Genomic DNA, 19,324 nt, shown 5'->3' with positions numbered 1-19,324 from the left:
GAACCAAGAGAACACTACACGGTAACAGTAGGATTATGTGATGATCACTTGTAATGGATTTAGCACTTGTCAGCAATAGTGATCCAAGATAATTCCAACAGATTAGGGATGGAAATCTGCATCCAGAGAAAACTATGGAGACTCAATATGGATCAAAGTATAGTTTTTTCATTTTGCTTTTTCTCATGATTTTCCCTTTTGTTCTGATTTTTCACATGACTAATGTTTAAAATGACTATATAGTCATATATGTAATTTACATAATTTCACACATATGTAATTTATATGAAATTGCTTCCTGAATTGGGGAGTAGGTGTAGGAGAAAAATTTGGAACTAGTAAAAATAAAATATTAAGCGTGTTTGTGTATGTGAACAAGGAAAAAGGGTCCTTTTAGTTTTTAATTTCCTCTTCTGGCCTTGATTCCCTAATATTGTCTTGGGGTACTCCACCTTCCACCCCCATTCCTATTATTGCTGATAAAAGGGCATTGGTCTGTTAGGACTTGATTCAGATTTTACTTGAGTTTTATAGTATAGATTTTAGGTAGGTAGAACTTTTTCTGTAGTATGACATTTAACAGACTTAGGAATCTTATCCTCTTAGTGTCCTCTAATTTTGGAGTGCAACAATTTGGACACAATCTTTTGCCATTTTGAACAAGCAAAATTTCCCATTTAAATCTGACACAGACATCTTCATGTATTTTCTTGTTGCTATCCAATTTACTTCCTTTTCTTAGGATTTATTGTTCCCAGACTCCAAGTCAGTTTTATGACAATTTTTCCTTTACTCCTGCCTCATCATTTTTTGTTTAGTTGGGTAAATGCACTGTTTAAAAAAAAAAAAAAAAAAAAAAGGCAGGTTTTTTTTTTTTTTTTTTTTTTTTTGGGTGAACCATGCAGCAATTCATTTTTATGAGCAGAAACTTGTAGCTTGGAGTAAATTTTGTTTCAAAGCTGATTAAGAATCCCTTTACAGTATAACAATTAAGACCTCCAGGGAAAAGAAATCCATTATCCAGATATATCCAGTTCTGCTTTTGTGTAGCTATTACCAAGTTTTTTTCTTTGTTACTTAAATGTGCCTTTTTGCAACTTCTATCCATTGCTATCATACTTGGCCCCAAAGGGGCCCCATGACAGTCCTCCAAATATTCAAAGCCAGTTATTATGCTGTGACCATCCCTCCATTTCTTTCCTCAAAATAGTTTGAAACATTCCTAGTTCCTTTAACCAATCTTCATGCTATTTTTTGGGTTCTTACTATCCTGGTTGCCTTTTGAATGTTTATCAGCATCCTACCTAATTATGTAATAGTGTTGATTCATAAACTTAACTCACCCAAACTCCTATAAACTCTCGTTACATCTTTCTCCTCTCCATCATGTATTTGGAAAGCTGGTGTTGCATTTATCCTAATCTGAACATTTAAATTCATTTTGATCAATGTCTCAAAGGTCTAAAACTACAGTAGTTCCTTATTGTATTCGGGATTTAATACAAAATGCTGTTTTGCATTCGCCTACCCTCCTTTTTAAAACAAACCTCTACCATATAGTCTGATCTAGTGATACTGGCCCTCAACTATTCCACAATGCTCCACCTCTCAGCTTTGGGAATTGTGTAGCACAGTACTTGGAATATATCATATGCTTAATGTTTACTGACTTCTCAGATCCTGATTCTGTCATTCAAGCATTAACTCTTCTAGCTTTTTCTTACAAAGCTCTTTACTCTTTACCTAACAAATTGCCTTTCAGAGCTAACATTTCCTGTTTTTGTGTTTTTTAAATCAAGCTTAGCTGCACTGTAGTTTTTTGGATATTTTTACTCTTTAAAAGGCATTTTTATTTAGGATCTGAACCTGTCTGGGACCAAATTCTATCTCTAACTTGTTTTTTTAAATCTTTTTGCAACTGAAACAGGATTAAATTATTTAACTGTAGCTAAAAAAAAAAAAAAAAAAAGCAATTAATGTTAAACTGTAAATGCTAACTCAGCTAACAGGAATAAGATTTAAACAGCAGTAGATGTCAGGGGTAAGTCAGAGATACAAGTATTAAAGTTATCACTGTAATAGGAACCAAAAACTTTTAATGATCAGTTCTAGCCTTTCAATAGAATCACTTTGCCCATCCTCTGATCCTCTACTTGTATCTAGGCCCAATCCCCTTATTCTGCATGAGGAAAATGAGGCTGAGATTAAATGATTTTTTGAAAATATCGGTGGAATAGGTTAGGTTCAAAGGACAAAACAGAAAATTATACAGTTGAGTGGTGATATAATTGGGGCTCACAATCCAGATAGAAATCCATTTTGTAAAGTAAAGAACTCATCTGCAAAATGGATGTGTACTTAAGTATTTGCATGGATTGAAGAAGATGCAGTTAATCAGAATTAAAGAATTGGATCTTCTGCAACTTCTTGCTCATTTTAAGGCAAACAAGATGGGCTGGCTGGGAGGAAAAAAAGAGGAGGAATGTCAGATGAAATGGAAAAATAAAATAACAAAAGGGCAGATTTCTAAAGCATGAGCTATTTGGGGGTAATTTTTCCCCAAGAAAATGAAATTGCTGCCAGGATGGGACAGGGACCCACAGACACACACACACACACCTATGTTGCAGGGGATTTATGCAGCAGAAATTTGCTCATATATGTGTACGTCTATCTCTCTCAATAGATATGCTACTTTTTGATCCAGCAGTATTTCTACTGGGCTTGTATCCCAAAGAGATCCTAAAGGAAGGAAAGGGACCCACCACATGTGCAAAAATGCTTGTGGCAGCCCTATTTGTAGTGTCAAGGAACTGGAAACTGAGTGGATGCCCATCAGTTGGAGAATAGCTGAATAAGTTATGGTATAAGAATGCTATGGAATATCGTTCTGTAAGAAATGACCAGCAGATGATTTCAGAAAGGCCTGGAGAGACCTACATGAACTGTTAAGTGAAATGAGCAGAACCAAGAGATCATTATACATGGCAATAAGACGACTATATGATGATCAATCCTGATGGACATGGCTCTATTCAAGAATGAGATGATTCAAACCAGTTCCAATTGTTCAGTGATGAAGAGTACCATCTACACCCAGAGAGAGGACCATGGGAGCTGAGTGTGGAATACAACATAGCATTCTCACTCTGTTATTTCCTTGCATTTTGTTTTCTCAGTTTTTCTTCCTTCTTGATCTGATTTTTCTTGTGCAGCAAGATAACTGTATAAATATGTATACATATATTGGATCTAACATGTATTTCAATATATTTAACATGTATTGGACTACCTGTCAGCTAAGGGAGGGGGTGGGAGAAGAGGAGAAAATTTGAAACAAAAGGTTATGCAAGGGTCGATGTTGGAAAAATTACTTATGCATATGCTTTGTAAATAAAAAGCTTTAATAATAAAAATTTTTTTTAAATTATATAGATTGTGTGTGTGTGTGTGTGTGTGTGTGTGTGTGTGTGTGTGTGTGTGTGTGTGTGTGTAGAAAGGGAGAGAGGGAGGGAGGGAGGGAGGGGAAAGAAAAGATGCTACATTCAAATAAATTACTTTAGGTAAGGGAAATCTGATAGTTCCAGGATCAGTATCCCTCACAGGATTCCTTTTCCAATCCTGAGGGCATATAAAACACTAGGAAGAATTGTTCAATTGTCTGTATATTTTCCCAAGAAACTGAGGCACAGCATCTTGCAAAATGCTTTTACATAGAATATGTTCAATAAATGTTTCTTCAAGCAAAGTCCTTCCTTTTTAAAGAGAAACAATGCTTTTATTTCTCTGCCCTTAGACACTATTCACTAAAGTATTTAGCCAAGGAGGTGAGAAATATATGGTTAAATAACAACAAATAAAAAAGTTTACTCCATAAAACATTAATATATTTTAATGAAAAAATTTTAACTTCATGTTTCTATCCGAAGACACTCAAAACTAGTGTTTCCCTGCCTTTTTTTATCCAACTGCACCTCAATTTTGGACCTCAATAAGGACCAGTTTGGAGAAATTTTTTTCTTTTTGTATTTTAAAACTTTTTTTTTTTTTTAAAGATTAAACAATCAGGCTAGCAAAAAAGTACTCAATACATAACTCTCCTTATATCAAACAAGCTAGTATTTCGGTACAATGTTACTATACAGAATATATACAATACATGTAGCATCACAAAGCAAACACTACAGGCTCAGAACAGATTTGAAAAAACATGATATTCACATTGATTACAATAACTCTAAAAATGATTGTAACGTTCAAACGGCACTTAGTTTACAAAAAGTCACAAAAATATATATATATATATATGTATATATACACATATATAGCCACCAAGAACTATGGTTCCTGAAAAATGCTAATAGCCAGTTACTAGTATATAAAATGTGAATTTTTAAACATTGTACACATTAAAGAAACAAAAGCAAAACAAAAACCATTTCTGTTGTTAAAAGTCAAACATGCCAAGTAACTTAGCTGTGGCCACTGTCACCAAAAGAAGCTAGATTTGAATGAGATGACAATCAGATATAAAGCTGGTGATTGGGGACTGGCACAGTTAAAAGTTCTACTGTTGTTATGAGCAGGGCAAGGGGGTAAAAAAGTGGGAGAAAAAACAGCCGCCACCACCCACATAATTTAATTCACATTTTCCTTCCAGCAATATCCTATCTCAAGAGTTTTACAAACTGCCAGTGCCCAGAAAGTCACAAAATGTTGGGGTTAAGAAAATCACTTCCAAATTTCCTTGTTTCCAGGGACATAGGCAAAATATTAAAGCATGCATCAGTTAAACAAAACAGTTATCCATCTGGAAGACAGTGGGGTATAGTTTTCATCTAGTATTTATTTTTTGTTTGTTTGTTTTGGTGGGACCAGACTTGTTAGCTCTAAAACACTGAGCTACTTACTATGGCAGCAAATATGAAATTATTAAAAAAAAAAGTTTTATATAAAAATCTATTTCTTGCATTAAAATGATGTATCATTTCCTTCATGTATCTCTCTAAGGGTAATTGCTTTTCATAATGTTTTGTATTAACCACCACCATTTTCTTCTATGATAGTCAGATTATGGCCTTTGACCTCAATTTGACTATCTTTTTATGTTGCTATAAAGACAATTAGGAAGTCTTGGAAAGTTCATTTTATTCTAAAAAAAGAGAATTTTAAAAAAAAGGGGTCCATTCTAAAAGTATCTTTCACAAATATATATATTTAAATATTAAAATACTAGGACTTTTATAAAATGGCTTTTGAAAAGATGGTATATGTGTAAATGAGACATATACTATCCTCCAAGTTGGATATAAGGTGCCACAAAGATGCCCTAAAAAGAGGCAGGCAGTATCTGATGCACCACGAGGCACCAGAAACAAGAGAAATTAAAAGTCTTGGAAACTTAGATCAAAACCAAGTTTTAGGGGTCCATAGGGTTTTGTTTTATTTTAAGTTTAAAACAATGTTTTAAAATAGCTTGTAATGTAAGCATTGGAAGCCATTACTTGTTAGTGGAAAAAAAAAAAATGAACAAAGTTCGTGGTTTTAATCCTTCCAAATACCTGATGTGAACCATTCATATCAGACACCTGAAAGTTGAAAAGCAGTGCAATTTTCAAAACTTTGCTATTCTCTCAGTGTGAGAGACTTTAAGATAGCATTTATCAACACGAGAATTACATTGACAATCAGAATAAGCCGCTTAAGGAAAAATAGCATTTAAAATTTAACAAGAGATTTTTTGCAGTAAGTAGTATCTGCTCCTAGGGAGCCTAGAGACAGACTTCTCCTAAAATGAACAAAGTTTCTACTAATGCTAACAGGAACTTAGTGTACATCAAGAGGGAAATGATTAATGCTCCCTCAAAGCAGGGAAGAGCCATCTTTCTCTCTCCCTCAGATGTACTTTGGTATGTGAGCATTCATCCATGACATTTTTAACTTGTTCAGAAACTGATTTTCAATTTATTTAGATATCGAAGCATGAAAGGAAAGAGTTTCCTTAAATTGTACCATCAAATTCAGCTATGGTTAGAAATTGGAGTGTGTGTGTGTGTGAGAGAATGAGAGAGAGAGAGAGAGAGAGAGAGAGAGAGAGAGAGAGAGAGAGAGAGAGAGAGAGAGAGAGAGAGAGAGAGAGAGAGAGTTTGTAGAACCAAGAAAACTAAACTTTAAATGAACAAAGTGATGGTATATCAAAAGATCAATTCAAATCAAGACTAAAGGCTTAATCAATAAATGCAATCAATTTAAAAGAGAGCTACCAACTTAAGAATTTGTTTTAAATCAGGCACTTCAAAATTAAATAACTAAAACAGTATTTTCCTAAAGTTTGAATAAATGACTTTTGTAGTCATCTGAAATTCTAAGCTCAAATCCTAAGCTGTCAGTAAACTATTATGTACACCAAGAACTTCATTAGAACAGTATTTGCTACAGAATAAAATTTGGTATAAAGTAGATCCTATTTGCAACCTATAGAGAGGAGCTTAGCTATTTAGGAGACATGAAATGAACTTTATAATGACAATTTCAAATTATGTGCCTCAGCAACATTGTCAGGATGAATGCTAAATGTATATTACTACTTTTACAAACATGAAAATCTTACCAGGAGAATTTAGTGTGTAATGTAGTAAGTTTTTCTTTTTTAAGAATCTCACTTTCACAAACAATTCTTTTGTATTTTTTCCCTACCACAAAACTGCATTCATTATGATGTAATAAATTTGTCTAAGAATATCAGTTTATTACAAAATAGAAAAATGCAGTGATTAGTTCAAGTGTAATAAGGAACTGATAGGCTGAAGGTACAGTTTTCTTTTGAAAAAGAAAATAAGTACTATTAACAATACTTCCACACAAACAGCTGAAGGCTCAAGTAACTTAGTTGTACTGAATGTAAAATTATACTCTCAAGTGTCAGAAATGCTTCTTCAATGGTTCTGACATTGGTCCAATAAAAAGTTAATTCAGAGTAATTTTTTATATCTTGAATCTTTACTGTCTACTAAATATTAAAGGCTGACTGGGGACTCCCTAAGGAAATACAAATAATAGCTATACTGTCCAATACTTCTGAAACCAAGAAAGGGAGACAGGTTATGGGCTAATGAAGGCTCAATTTAATGTTTTTAAATTCGATAACTTAAGATATTTTATTAAGGAAAGGAAACTAGGTTTCTTCTTATTCAAATAGCTGTCAAAATCTGAAGTTTTTATTTGAGTGCTTAAGTCAACAGTCATAGTCATTTTGGTATTGTTCTTTTTAAATATCTACTTTATACTGCTAATATTCTCTCAAATTCTTTATAATTATTTGAAAAAGTATTTAACTATACCCACAAGTAGTCTCTGAAAATAAGCCAGAGATATCAATAACATTAACACCCTTTCTAAATTCCTCTCAGTTAAAACACAAAATTTTTCACTTTTAAGATAAACTTTATGTGCTGAATGATTACTGTGATTAAATTGTAAATACTTTGGGGAAGGGGCTGTATTACAAAGACCAAAGCATTATAAAACAATCTTCAAAATGAAAACCAATAAACAAGATCCTTCTTGATTACTGCACTAACTCTTAGGCCAATCAGATCTTAATAGAGGCAAAGAAATAATTTAACCTTAGCAGATTGAAAAAATAGTTTCTAAGGAGCTCCTCTAGTCAAGAATGTATATACTATAAGAATTCAGCTCAGGACATATAATTTAGCTAAACATTTGACTAGATTTAAATCTATTGAAAAAAAAAATGTAGCAAGACACCAGATGTTTGTTTTAAAGAATTAAAGGACATATATAGAACTGTGTTTACTGTAAACCAGAATTGAATTTGACATATTTTTGTATAATAAAAGTGTAAGATTGAATAAACTTTTGGTTAACCACTCAAACATTTAACTTCAAGTCAACTTGCACTTTAGGAAAAAAAAATACTGGATTAATCATATATCTTATATAAAATTCAAATTAAGGGCAACCCAACAACTCATTTTTTAAAATTATGGGTCATCATAATATTTAATAACATTAATAATAATTTAAAAAATTAAAAAATAAAACACAGTAACAAAGGTACTAATTCTATCCCCCAATATTTAGATGTCACTCTTTCCTTATGATTTACAACTAAAATACTAGAAAGAACAACATTGATGATGTTAAATGACTATGGATGAGGATAAAAGGATGGCTAATACATATTGCTATGCATAATGGCATATAGTGAACTTTTACCACTGCTAATGGAATTAAGAGACTGAAGACAGAATAAACTAATGTAGCTGTGATAGTTGGCACCACGGGATTAGTTATGAACATCTTTGCTCATTTCTAAAATATATTAGTCTTATTTAGTAGCTGAAAGATTGAAAATAAAGGCTTTTTAAAATATAAAATGCTTAGTTTAAAAAAAAAAAAGGCAGTTTATGATACATCCTAAAACTTAAAGCCCTTTAAAATAACACTAAGCACAGTATTTTCATCCATTTGTATTCTTTCTTAGAAATTAGTGGTAAAGATTATTTTCAGGCCTTTAAAAAAAATTACAAATAAACATAATCAAATATTACCTGCAATAATTCTATAGTTTAATTTCCTAAAAACAGATCTGTAAGCCAAATATCCTACTAAATGTACTTCAGTGAAATAAACTACTTCCCTCAAAAACAAAACAAGCATTTAATTTAATTGTTGTCACATGAAATGTATGCTAAATACCTAGAATAAGTTAGGTTTTTTTTTGGGGGGGATGGGGAAGCAATGAAGTAGTAAGGAATTAGAAAAGTTTTGAGAGGTGGTTGTTACAAATTTACACAAACTTGGAAACCTGGACATCTGAAATTTCTATTTGTAGAAAGTACCCAATGTTGCTTAACTCACATTTAGAATATAGCCAGCCTGCCTTGAGAGCAACTACTGTGTAGAGCTCTCTTACCTTATTGTTCAGTTCTCAGGTCAAGAAGATAGGAGGAACCTGGATAGAATTACTTAATTCTACTTCTTCTACCCTCAACACTGCTTTTTTCCTTCTGTAGCTGTGGATAAACATTAAATAAAAGGAAGAGATACTAAAATGTCAAAAAGAATGTAGTAAAGAATGTACTTCTATCTTGCTTTTTCCCATCCAAAGAAATAAACTCTCTACTACTAACTCCTTGATTTAAAAATTGTTTCATTTGTTATGCAACAGGAAAAAAAAAAAAAAAAAACTAGGATGCAGCACTGTTTCAAAAAGATCACAAACTGCTGCAAAAAATAACCTAGTCAGTAAAGAAGTATGACTGGTGATATATAATATTTACTTTCCTAAAAAGTAGGTAAACCCTATATTTGGAAACAAAATTGGAAAGTTTCATGGAAGCAAGGTAGAAAGATGGGAGCAAGATTGGAAAGATGAGATAAGAACACTTTGAAGATGGTTGAGCAAGTACCTTTATTCTAAGAAGAATCTGCATGAGTGAACTTTGCCTATCTTTGTATTTGCAAAAATTAGAAAAGATGTGATGTTTTAAAACCCTTCAGAATAAACTAAGTTCTGACTGTTATCAAGAATATAATTTATAATCTAACTTACAGCATTCTTACCTTCATAATGAAAGCTATGAAAGAGAAACAACCCAAAATTTGATTAAATTTAGATAATTAAGTTAAATTAGTCAATTTTTTGAAATGGAAAATAGTCCACTGAAATTAGCATATTTATGGTTAAAAAAATAATTCTACAATTACTGCCCAGCACTTGACAACAATGCATTTAATCAGGTATTGTTTTTGCATTTCCTTTTCATATTCCACCCAAGTGCTTTTATAATTTACTTTAGGTAACCATATAGAGAACTAAAGGATTACTTCAAATTCATAACCCTTGGAATCAACATATATTTTCTTTGGAGGCTCAAGATCAATGATGCTTCAATGGCACTAGATCACTACAGAACATAATCACTAGCATCACAGACACTTCAAACTCTGACTCAGGGAGTTGAACACCGTAGCAGCATGAGGAATACCCACTAATCTAAGGCTCTAATGTTACTGTTATCCCTAATGGTACTTGTCAGATCTGTTGCACATGACTTCATAAATATAAAAGACCACCAGAGTTCCAACTGAATCTTTTTTAAAGCTGGAAAGATGGAACCATGAACTTCTAACTTTATTGCTTTAACTATTTGTATAAGTTCTAGTAACTGCTGTCTTAATTAAACTTGGCAATAGTTTAAATTATTTTGGAAAAAGGACAATTTATCACTGTCATATAGGCGTTTGTAAACAATCTCCTGTTGGGGTAAGAACTTGGCCTCTACAGAGAATTCCTTATTTTATCCCAAACAGAATAATGAAAATACCCAACAGTGAACAGTGTACACACACACACACACACACACACACACACACACACACACACACACAAATATAAAAGACTCCAATATTTTTTCTTCAGTAAATTTGTTACTAGACGAATATTTGAAAAGTAAAATACAATGAAGATGGGGCAAGAAGAAAACATATTTGGACAATAAACCACCTAGCTGAATGTCAACAGTCATTGCTCAAGGTAAACATTTTTAGCCAAAAAAAAATTATGGCATGAAGATATGTAGACTAGTTTCTGTAAGGACAGGATGTATAGTATTCTCCTTCCTTATATTGTCGATTTCTAAATGCACAGCTGGACTCAAAAAAAAAAAACCAAACCAAACCAACTCCCCCCCCCACACACACACAACACAACACAACATTGTTTCTTGTATACCTCCACATATGCAAGAAATATATATTTGGAGGAGTGTTTCTATAATATTGAAATATTGGATGAAGTACCATAAAAAAGGACACAGCTTCAAAAAGGCAATTGTTAATTATCAGAAATATTTACCATAATAATTTGACAACAAAAACTTTACTGTAAACACTTCAAGAAAACAGTAGGCTTTACAAAATATTCTTCAAAGTCCTGAGTAGAGGGATAAATATCTACTTAGGACATTGGTATGTATGGTAATTTATTTCTGGCATCTTTTTTTGCATTTCAGTCAGATTAAAAACCTTCTGATTTCTTCTTTTCTCAATGGGCTTGCAGGTAAGAGACAACCTATGCTAATGGTGGAAGAAGAAATTAGTTAAGTGTTTCAGTTTTCCTTAAGTGTATCACAGCTTCTATTATGATTTCACATGATCTTATTATACACTCAATCTTAAGAGTGATCTGTTATGAAAAATGTGACACTTGTTGCAGTTTTCTGTTTAAAGCATAGCTAACAAAAGTAAAAAGGATTCCCGCGCCCCCTCCCTCCCATACACACACACATACACACTTATACTCTCTGCTTTAAAAATTAAATTAAAAATGTACAGGACCAAGCACAGGCACTTTCTAAAACAAAACAAAACAAAAACAAAAAAATGATGCCAAGCCATGAAATTATTCAATAGTAATAGAAGACAGCTCCAATTTTGGGGGGTCATCTCTAATTGTCTCAGTACTGGCACTGGTCTTTGGCTGCTCTGGCATTTCTTCCTCCTTTTCTGTCAGACCAAGAGACCCCAAGGGGAAAGTGCTTTCACAATTCTGAGTTGATGAGACCTGTGAAATGACAGGCATTTGGACAGATGAACTGCTTTCAAAACTGTGTTCTTCAAGCTCGTACTGAACAAGGGTCTCTTCCTGCTCCTGGTTTAAGTAGTCCGGTACTAGGAAAATCACTAAATTAGGGGGTAAAGGACAAAACACAAAGTTACTTTTTAAAAGAAGCACTAAATATTGTAAAGTCCTTGCCCCTAACAAATTCTAACATTTCAAGGAAAGAAAATTTTTATAGCATTGCTTCTGAGTTAAATTAAAACATATCCTGGTTTATCATCTTCTCTGAAGTTTATCACAATCACATCATACTTTTTGTCAGCTAAAAAAAAAATGGTCTTTAGAGTATTTCTACACTCAAGTAAAAGTTGATGAATATGTTAAGCTGGGAATATGAATTCCTATGTGAATTAAAAATAAAAAAGTAAATGCTAGTAGGCATGCACGTTTGTGTAGAGATAATGAAAATATTATTGATGTTTTTGAGGGGAAGAGAGAGATGCTATATAAGTGGATATAAATACACCTAATAAATGTGTAAAGGGGCTAAAGAATACTTTCAAAACTATGTTATAACTTATTGGAAAAAACATTTACATAATTGGTATTTGGTATAATTACCACAGTCTTTTATTTTAGATGTAACTGGTAAAATCCAAGAATACTACACCAACATATTCAATATCAAGATACCTAAATTCTTTTCTAAATTAAAAAAAAAAAAAAAAAAAAAAAAGATCTGCACAACTACTAAAGGTAACAGGGTAAATCCTAATCACTATCTATCTAAAAGTGCTTAAGAATAGAATGGGCTTGTCATCTTTTTTAGCTAAATATCTGTTATCTGAAAAAATACTATCCAAAATCTATTGAAAGATAGGAAAATATTTGCCTGATGGGCAAATTAAGGGAGGAATGTCTAATTGCATGAACACAAGATGAAGAATCAACCACTCTAAATGTTGGGTTTTTAAATTATCTGCAGAACACAGGCATTTTGGACATTGTTACCTAACAAAGAAGGTATTAAAATTTTTTCTTCTGGTTATTAGCACTCAAATAGAAAATTAAGAAAACTGTTAAAAAAAAAAGTGAACACTACATTTTTATTTTTAAAGTGCAAATTATAAAAGACACTTGTTCTAGTGCTAGATATGAAAACTGTTTCTAAATACTGAAAAGTCAGAAAATATACTCTCACACTAAACAAAAGCAATGATGCTTCTTTTATGCATGAATGATAAATTATTTCAAAGGAAGGTGTTACTTTCCAATTTATACAGATACCTAGCTTAGCAATTTAAAAACATTGTATTTATGGGAGTATTTTTAAAAATATTAGTACTAACAGAGAAACAGTCTATAGCCTACCTTTTATCAAAATACAAAACTGATCCTATCACTATATCCATTTATACAAATATATTCTTTTGAATGAAATGTCAAAATTATCTCAGTTTCTTACTTTTATATAAACTATACATAAATCCAACTTCAAAGAGATACTAGACAATAAATTTAGGGAGCTAAATCTTTGTGTACACTTGAATTTAGGGTATTTTACTTACTAGAAAAATAAATCAGGACTTCAGATATTGAGGTGAAAATATGAAAAAGACATTCTCAAAAAAAAAAAATTTCAATCAGATTCCAATGCCAATTTTAAGCAATAATAATAGTGATAATAATGGTAGTAACAGCAGCTAGCATTTGTATAGTGCTTTAAGGTTTCAAAGTACTTCACAAATATTATCTCATTTTATCAAAGTACTTCACAAATATTATCTCATTTTATCCTCATAACAATTAACCTTGGGAGGAAGATGCTATTTTACAGAAGAAGTTGAATCAAACAAAAGTTAAGAGACTTGACTAGTCAAAGTTATTAAGTTACTAAGATAGGATTTGAACTTTTGTTCTAATGCTCTATCTGTAGCATCATCTAACTTTTTGTATGCAAATTATCACATAAGGGATATATAGTTTGCTCCAAAATCTTTAATTGCTTCAAATATTTTATTTATCAACTTTAGTTAACTATGTCTATCATCAGGACCAAGTTATGAAAACTTCATTGTTAGTAAGTGTAACTTTTTTCATGACTGGACATTTTTACATCACATTATTGAGCAGTAATCAAAGAAAGTACAATAGCGCCAAACATTTATCCAATGTATAAATATTAAAAAGGAGGCTATGTTTATAAAACAAAAGAAGCATATTTTCATTTATTCTTCAAAATATGCCTAAATAAGCCTAATTGGTTCACATAATCAATTAGAATCCTCTAGCTTACAGAAAACTGTATATAAAGTTAAAAATTCTGTAGTATAATAATAATAATCAAGATATTTTAAAAACTCAGTTTAACAATGAAAGGATAGTTAAAAACCAGGCTTCTGTGCATTTTAAAAGTAAAGAATGAGAAACATCTTTAAATAGCAAAAAGAGACCAATAATATTTGGGAAGCAGGAACTTAAAATATACTAAGCAAATTTTACCCCAAAATAAAGAGTATTTTGCTTTCAGGGGAAAAAAGCAGCTTTGGTAACATATAGAATACTATCAAGAAACAAAATACTTGTATAAAATGTTAATGTGAAAGTTAAGAATGTTACAGTATTTATGACCTCAGGATACAGGAATTTCAATAAGTAGTTAAAAAAAAAAAGGGGGGGGGGGGAGAAAATTGGAAATTTAACTCTCCTGAAAATTGTTCTAACAGGAGACTTAAGCAGTAAGATAAAAAAGGGATTTCACTGAAGTTGTTCAAATAGGTAAGAAAGGGAAAAAAAATGCAATTGATTTGCTATAGTTTGCTTTAAAACAGATTCCACTTGATAAAAAAATATTCTCATAGAGTTTAAAACAAAAAAGAAATGGCCAAAAATCTATTCCTATCCAAAGTGCTTGAAATTATTAATTGTAGCTAAATATTTTATATTATTATATTTTAGTTCACTATGCAAGTAACATTAATATTATAAAATTACTACTTTGTTAGCTTTATTTACTTTAACATTTTAAAGTGTTCTGATTACTATTAAAAAAAAAGTCTTAATAGTGAGCATATAAAATGTATAGAATTCAGAACAATTCAGAAGTGATCAGAGTATGGATAGTGGAGTGGGGGTTAAAGGTGAATGTGATTGTAGTTAGTTGGCAACCTGATAAAAAGCACAGCAGGATGCCCTGAAAGTAGGAAGAAAGAGTTTAAGAAAAGCAGTTTCCCTGGTTAGATTTTTGTTGTGCACCTCACCTGCTCTGGAAGTAGTTTGCTAGCTCTGACGCTTCATGGTTCAGACTCCTCAGGTGAACGATTAAATTTCCAGAGTTGGTGAACATGGCGCCACAAGTTTTGCACTCGTAAATCCGAGGCTTGCGGATAATGTGCCGGGAAACCCGCATGTGGTGTTTATATTCCCCGAAGGAAGTGAAAGTGGCACTACATATCTGGCACCGGAAACAGCGTTTACCTTCATGCTTTAGGCGATGCATCTTTAGCGAGTAAGCCCGGGTGAACTTTTTCCCACAGCGATCACACTGAAATGGTTTAATGCCTGTAGAAAAGAAAGAATATATTGTTTTCTATGAAAGAAGAATCCTGGTGGGCCTAAATCAAACAGATTTTAATTTTATTGAAATGGACTTTTAAAATGCAATTTTGTTGCCATATGTAACTTGAAAATTTAATTGTGATTATCAATTAATATTTGATTTGTAAACCTGTTTTATATAACTGTACATCCAGAGTCACAAAAAAATTTCCTGGGCAAAAAGGAGACAGAATACTGATGCATGCCAGTTATTTCTGGTCGTGGCAAATAAAATCAAATGATTATTGCTATGAGACTTCAAAGAAGATATGGTATATCATATGGTCATGTTCAAATTTTTAATTAATGACTTAAAGGGATAAATGGCAAAATTATTAAATTTGCAGATAACACAAAACTAATAGATAATATAATAGATGACAGAAACAAAATACAAAAGTATTTTTCCAATACAGTATTAAGTCATATCTGTAAGATGACCTAAGATAAATATAAAGTCCCCAATTTGATTTTAAAATTTCGATTATATTAAGCACTGAGAGGAGGAAGCTACCCAATAGTCCATGTAAAACAAAAATTGAGGGTCAATAATATATAACACTTATGAAAATCCCTAGATTTATACTATTTTCTACACACACACACACACACACACACACACACACACACACACACACACACACACACAAAACCCTGTAAATATAGTGTCTATAAAACAAGGGGGATGGTAATCCTGTCAAACTTTTGTCCTTGAACTGCATTCAGTTCTAATGCTATATTTTAAAAAGGAATGCATATGGTATGGGAACCCAAGGATGATGATGAGACTTTTAAAATATGCTATGCAAGGTCTGAAAATGTTTAGCTTGGAGAAATAGAAAAATCTTGAAAAGTCCATGGGTTAGGTATGGGTAGTCTGGTGGGTAAAGGTGACTGTTCTTATTAAAAGAGGGATTAACATTGATTTTGCTTGACTTTCAAGGAGAAAGCTATAGTTTTGGGGAGAAGCTTCAGAAAAACAATTTTTTTTCCTCTAAAAAATAAAAAAACCCAAATGATCAGAGTTACTAAATTTTGAGAATTTGCTGTATTAGGAAATAGTATGTTGGCATGCCATCAATTGGAGGTCTTTTTTTAAGAGAAATATAATGCTTCAGATATGAATTGGCCTGGATTATCTCTGGATCCCTGCCAGTGATGGATTTTGCTCACAAAGAAAGCTTTATACCAAGCCCAGAAAAACTTACCTTCTGTATATTCAAATACATATTGACTAGAATCTTGCATGCAAATTTTAAGAATCATAATTTATGTTAGCACTACTGTCTATCTACCCAGGTTACTTATACCTTCGGAATCTAATACTTAATGTGCAACAAGAAAATGGTATTTACACACATATATTGTATCTAGGTTTTATTGTAACACATGTAAAATGTATGGGATTGCCTGTCATCGGGGGGAGGGAGGGGATAATTTGGAAAAATGAATACAAGAGATAATATTATAAAAAAAAATTACTCATGCATATATACTGTGAAAAAAAAATCTAAAACAAAAAACAAAAACAAAAACAAAACAAAACAAAAACAAAAACAAAAACAAAAAAACAAAAAAAAAGAATCATAATTCAAACCACTGCAGAGAAGGTAACATTACCTGAGTGGATAAGCATGTGCTGCTTAAGGTTCTGAATGCGAGTGAATCGGACTCCACAAGTTGGACACTGAAAAGGCCTATCTGGACCATTTGGACTTGGTCGTTCTGTGCTGCTGGTAGAAGGAGCAATGTAGAGTTGGTAGGGGTACTGAACATTTTCCAATCTAAAAAACAAACAAACAAACAAACAAACAAAAAAAAAAAAAAAAACCAAGAACCACAAAAGGCATCTATATTTATATTTTAAGGCTAGGCAAATATATAATTGAATTATTGTAAGTCAAATAAATTCTAAATGATTTTTTAAAAATTTATTTTCATGACTGATAGGTTAGAAAGTCAGCATTTGAAGCATTATGAAAAACAAATTCCCTCTCTCCCCCAAAAAACCAAACCTGCTCTAAACTAGGAATAATGACATTTAGAATCACTAGTTAAACTTGTATCTAAAATGAGAGAAGCTAAAGGATTTGACATTTTCATTCTTTTAATTTTATAGATGTTTCTTAGATAAGCATTAGCATTTTTTTTTTACTCAAGTATTATACCTGATAACACCTAAATGCTATCATATAATTTAGGTAGATTTTTAAAAGTTTATTTACATCTTGTTTGCTTCATTAGAATCTAAGTTTCTAGAGGGCAGGAAGGCATTTTGTTTTTCCCATTCTATTTCTGGTGCTTAAAATAGTGCCAGGCAATGAGTAAGCACTTAATAAATGCTTCCTAAATTAATGAATGGATATTTTAGCTGTTCAATTCCTGTGTTATTTTCTGAGACACATAAAATAATACAATTTCAAAAAAGTTAATTCAAGGTATAATTTTGAAAAGATTATTTCCAGAAATTAACATTTTTCTTATCAGTTTTTTTCCATAGAACGGAATATGACTGATTTTCTACATTAATTAATAAGATGTAAAACATCTATTTTTAAAATACCAATAAGAAGTTTTAATATTATATTTCAGGAACCACAGCCATGCTTAATAAAGAACTATCTCTTATGAAAAGAGAGAGCACTCTTTAACTACATCTTGAGCTAAAATGGAAAAATTACTGTCAGGATATGAAAACATGGACGGACAATTATTAGTAGCAGTTCTAATGAATAGAAGCATAAGAGACCATGGCATCCTAATATGTTTGAACTTACCGATCTTCATCATCTGCATGAGTATTGGTGCCAGAGGAGTTTTGGAGTGTTGTAACTTCAGCAACTCCTTCATCTATTGAGCCTATAAAGAAGAAAAGGCAGATATCCATCAGGTACTTAAAGAAAAATTCATTTGAAAGTAATTTTTCTTGGTCTATTATAATAGGCTGTTACTTGAGGCCATAATTCAGTAAAAAAGTATTTATTAATGGCTACTAAGTGCAAGGTGCTAGGTTATAATCAACAACTGGCATTCTTATGGTACTTGAATACAGTGATGGGACTCAGTAAAGTTTTTGTAGTTAAAAAACAATGAGATTACTATGTTTATGAGTTATGTGTGTTTTTAAAAGTTTTTTACCTTTTCCCTCACTAAGCTAGTATTTCTTGCTGCTGCCAGTATGTGTCCTCTAACAGTTCCCCCTTTGGCTCCTAATTTGCTACGGACTGAGAAAACAGAAAATCAAGATTACCAAAATTGTGTTTAAAACATGTACAAACAGGCTCTGATTGAGAGGCCAAAAGTTCTCCAGTACAAGGAATTCATGAACTTCAACTTAGAAAATGATATCTAATTTGGTGGCTCATACAGCTCCTTATTCCTGGTTTTGGGTTATGTTTCAGTTAGTTAGGATCATCTGTTAAATAATCCCTGTGTAAAGTGCTATAATATTCAATTTTGCAAATGGGCAAAATTAATATAAAGTTTTAGCTCATAAATTTCTTGGGCACTGCTTCAACTGTTTCTGTTCCTGGGAAGAAAATCAGGATAGGTTTATTCTCAATAGCAGCAGCTACCATTTCATAATTAGCAAACGATTTACATAAATTGTCTTATTTAACTTTCAAAATAGCCCATGAGGTACTATATGCATTTTACAATTGAGGAAATTAAGGCTCAGCAATATGAAGGTTATCTACCCATGATTATATATAATTATTAAATGTCAGATGGGATCTGAACAAAGCCTTCTCCAATATCTTCTACTTAATCTTCAGACTGAATATTTTTACATGTCAAATCTGATGGTATAGAATTCAAAAGATGTCAAATTTTATATATTTCCTGTTCTAAGTCAGAGGGAGACAGCTGTTTGGTTTTCAAAGCATATTTACAGGAAGCAACGGGGAATAAAAAGTACCATGGTTTGACATAGCATTATAATGAACTCCATAGATAATCCAAATTGTTGCATTGTAGTGCCCAGACAGTAAATTATTCTTATCCTTTGACCCAAAGATTCCACACTACTGGGACAATATGCCAAAGGAGATTATTGATAATTTTAAAAATTCTTATGTACAAAAATATTAACAGTAGCATTATTTATAATAAAAAGCTGGAGACAAAAATGTGTCCAAG

At 32.0% G+C, this 19,324-nt stretch overlaps 1 protein-coding gene across 5 annotated transcripts in view; it reads right to left on the bottom strand.

Annotated features, from left to right (window-relative positions):
* Window positions 1–4,844: 4,844 nt before the first annotated feature.
* Window positions 4,845–19,324, bottom strand: part of ZBTB44 (zinc finger and BTB domain containing 44) — a 54,865-nt gene continuing 40,385 nt past the window's right edge. For 2 of the 5 annotated variants that reach the window (XM_074303790.1, XM_074303789.1), the window contains exons 3-6: window positions 17,962–18,043; window positions 16,805–16,968; window positions 14,848–15,148; window positions 4,845–11,709 (exon numbers count right to left, since the gene is read on the bottom strand). In XM_074303790.1, coding sequence (XP_074159891.1) covers window positions 11,643–11,709; window positions 14,848–15,148; window positions 16,805–16,968; window positions 17,962–18,043 — 614 coding nt within the window. In that variant the 3' untranslated portion in view covers window positions 4,845–11,642. Of the gene's footprint in view, window positions 11,745–14,847; window positions 15,149–16,804; window positions 16,969–17,961; window positions 18,044–19,324 lie in introns of all 5 variants that reach the window. The other 3 variants (XM_074303792.1, XM_074303793.1, XM_074303788.1) reach the window with 3 other exon arrangements.

Source organism: Sminthopsis crassicaudata, chromosome 3, assembly GCF_048593235.1.
Source record: "Sminthopsis crassicaudata isolate SCR6 chromosome 3, ASM4859323v1, whole genome shotgun sequence".
Lineage (NCBI taxonomy): Eukaryota > Metazoa > Chordata > Mammalia > Dasyuromorphia > Dasyuridae > Sminthopsis > Sminthopsis crassicaudata.
The sequence above is the reverse complement of the archived record's forward strand: the minus strand, read 5'-3'. Positions and strand labels throughout refer to the sequence as shown.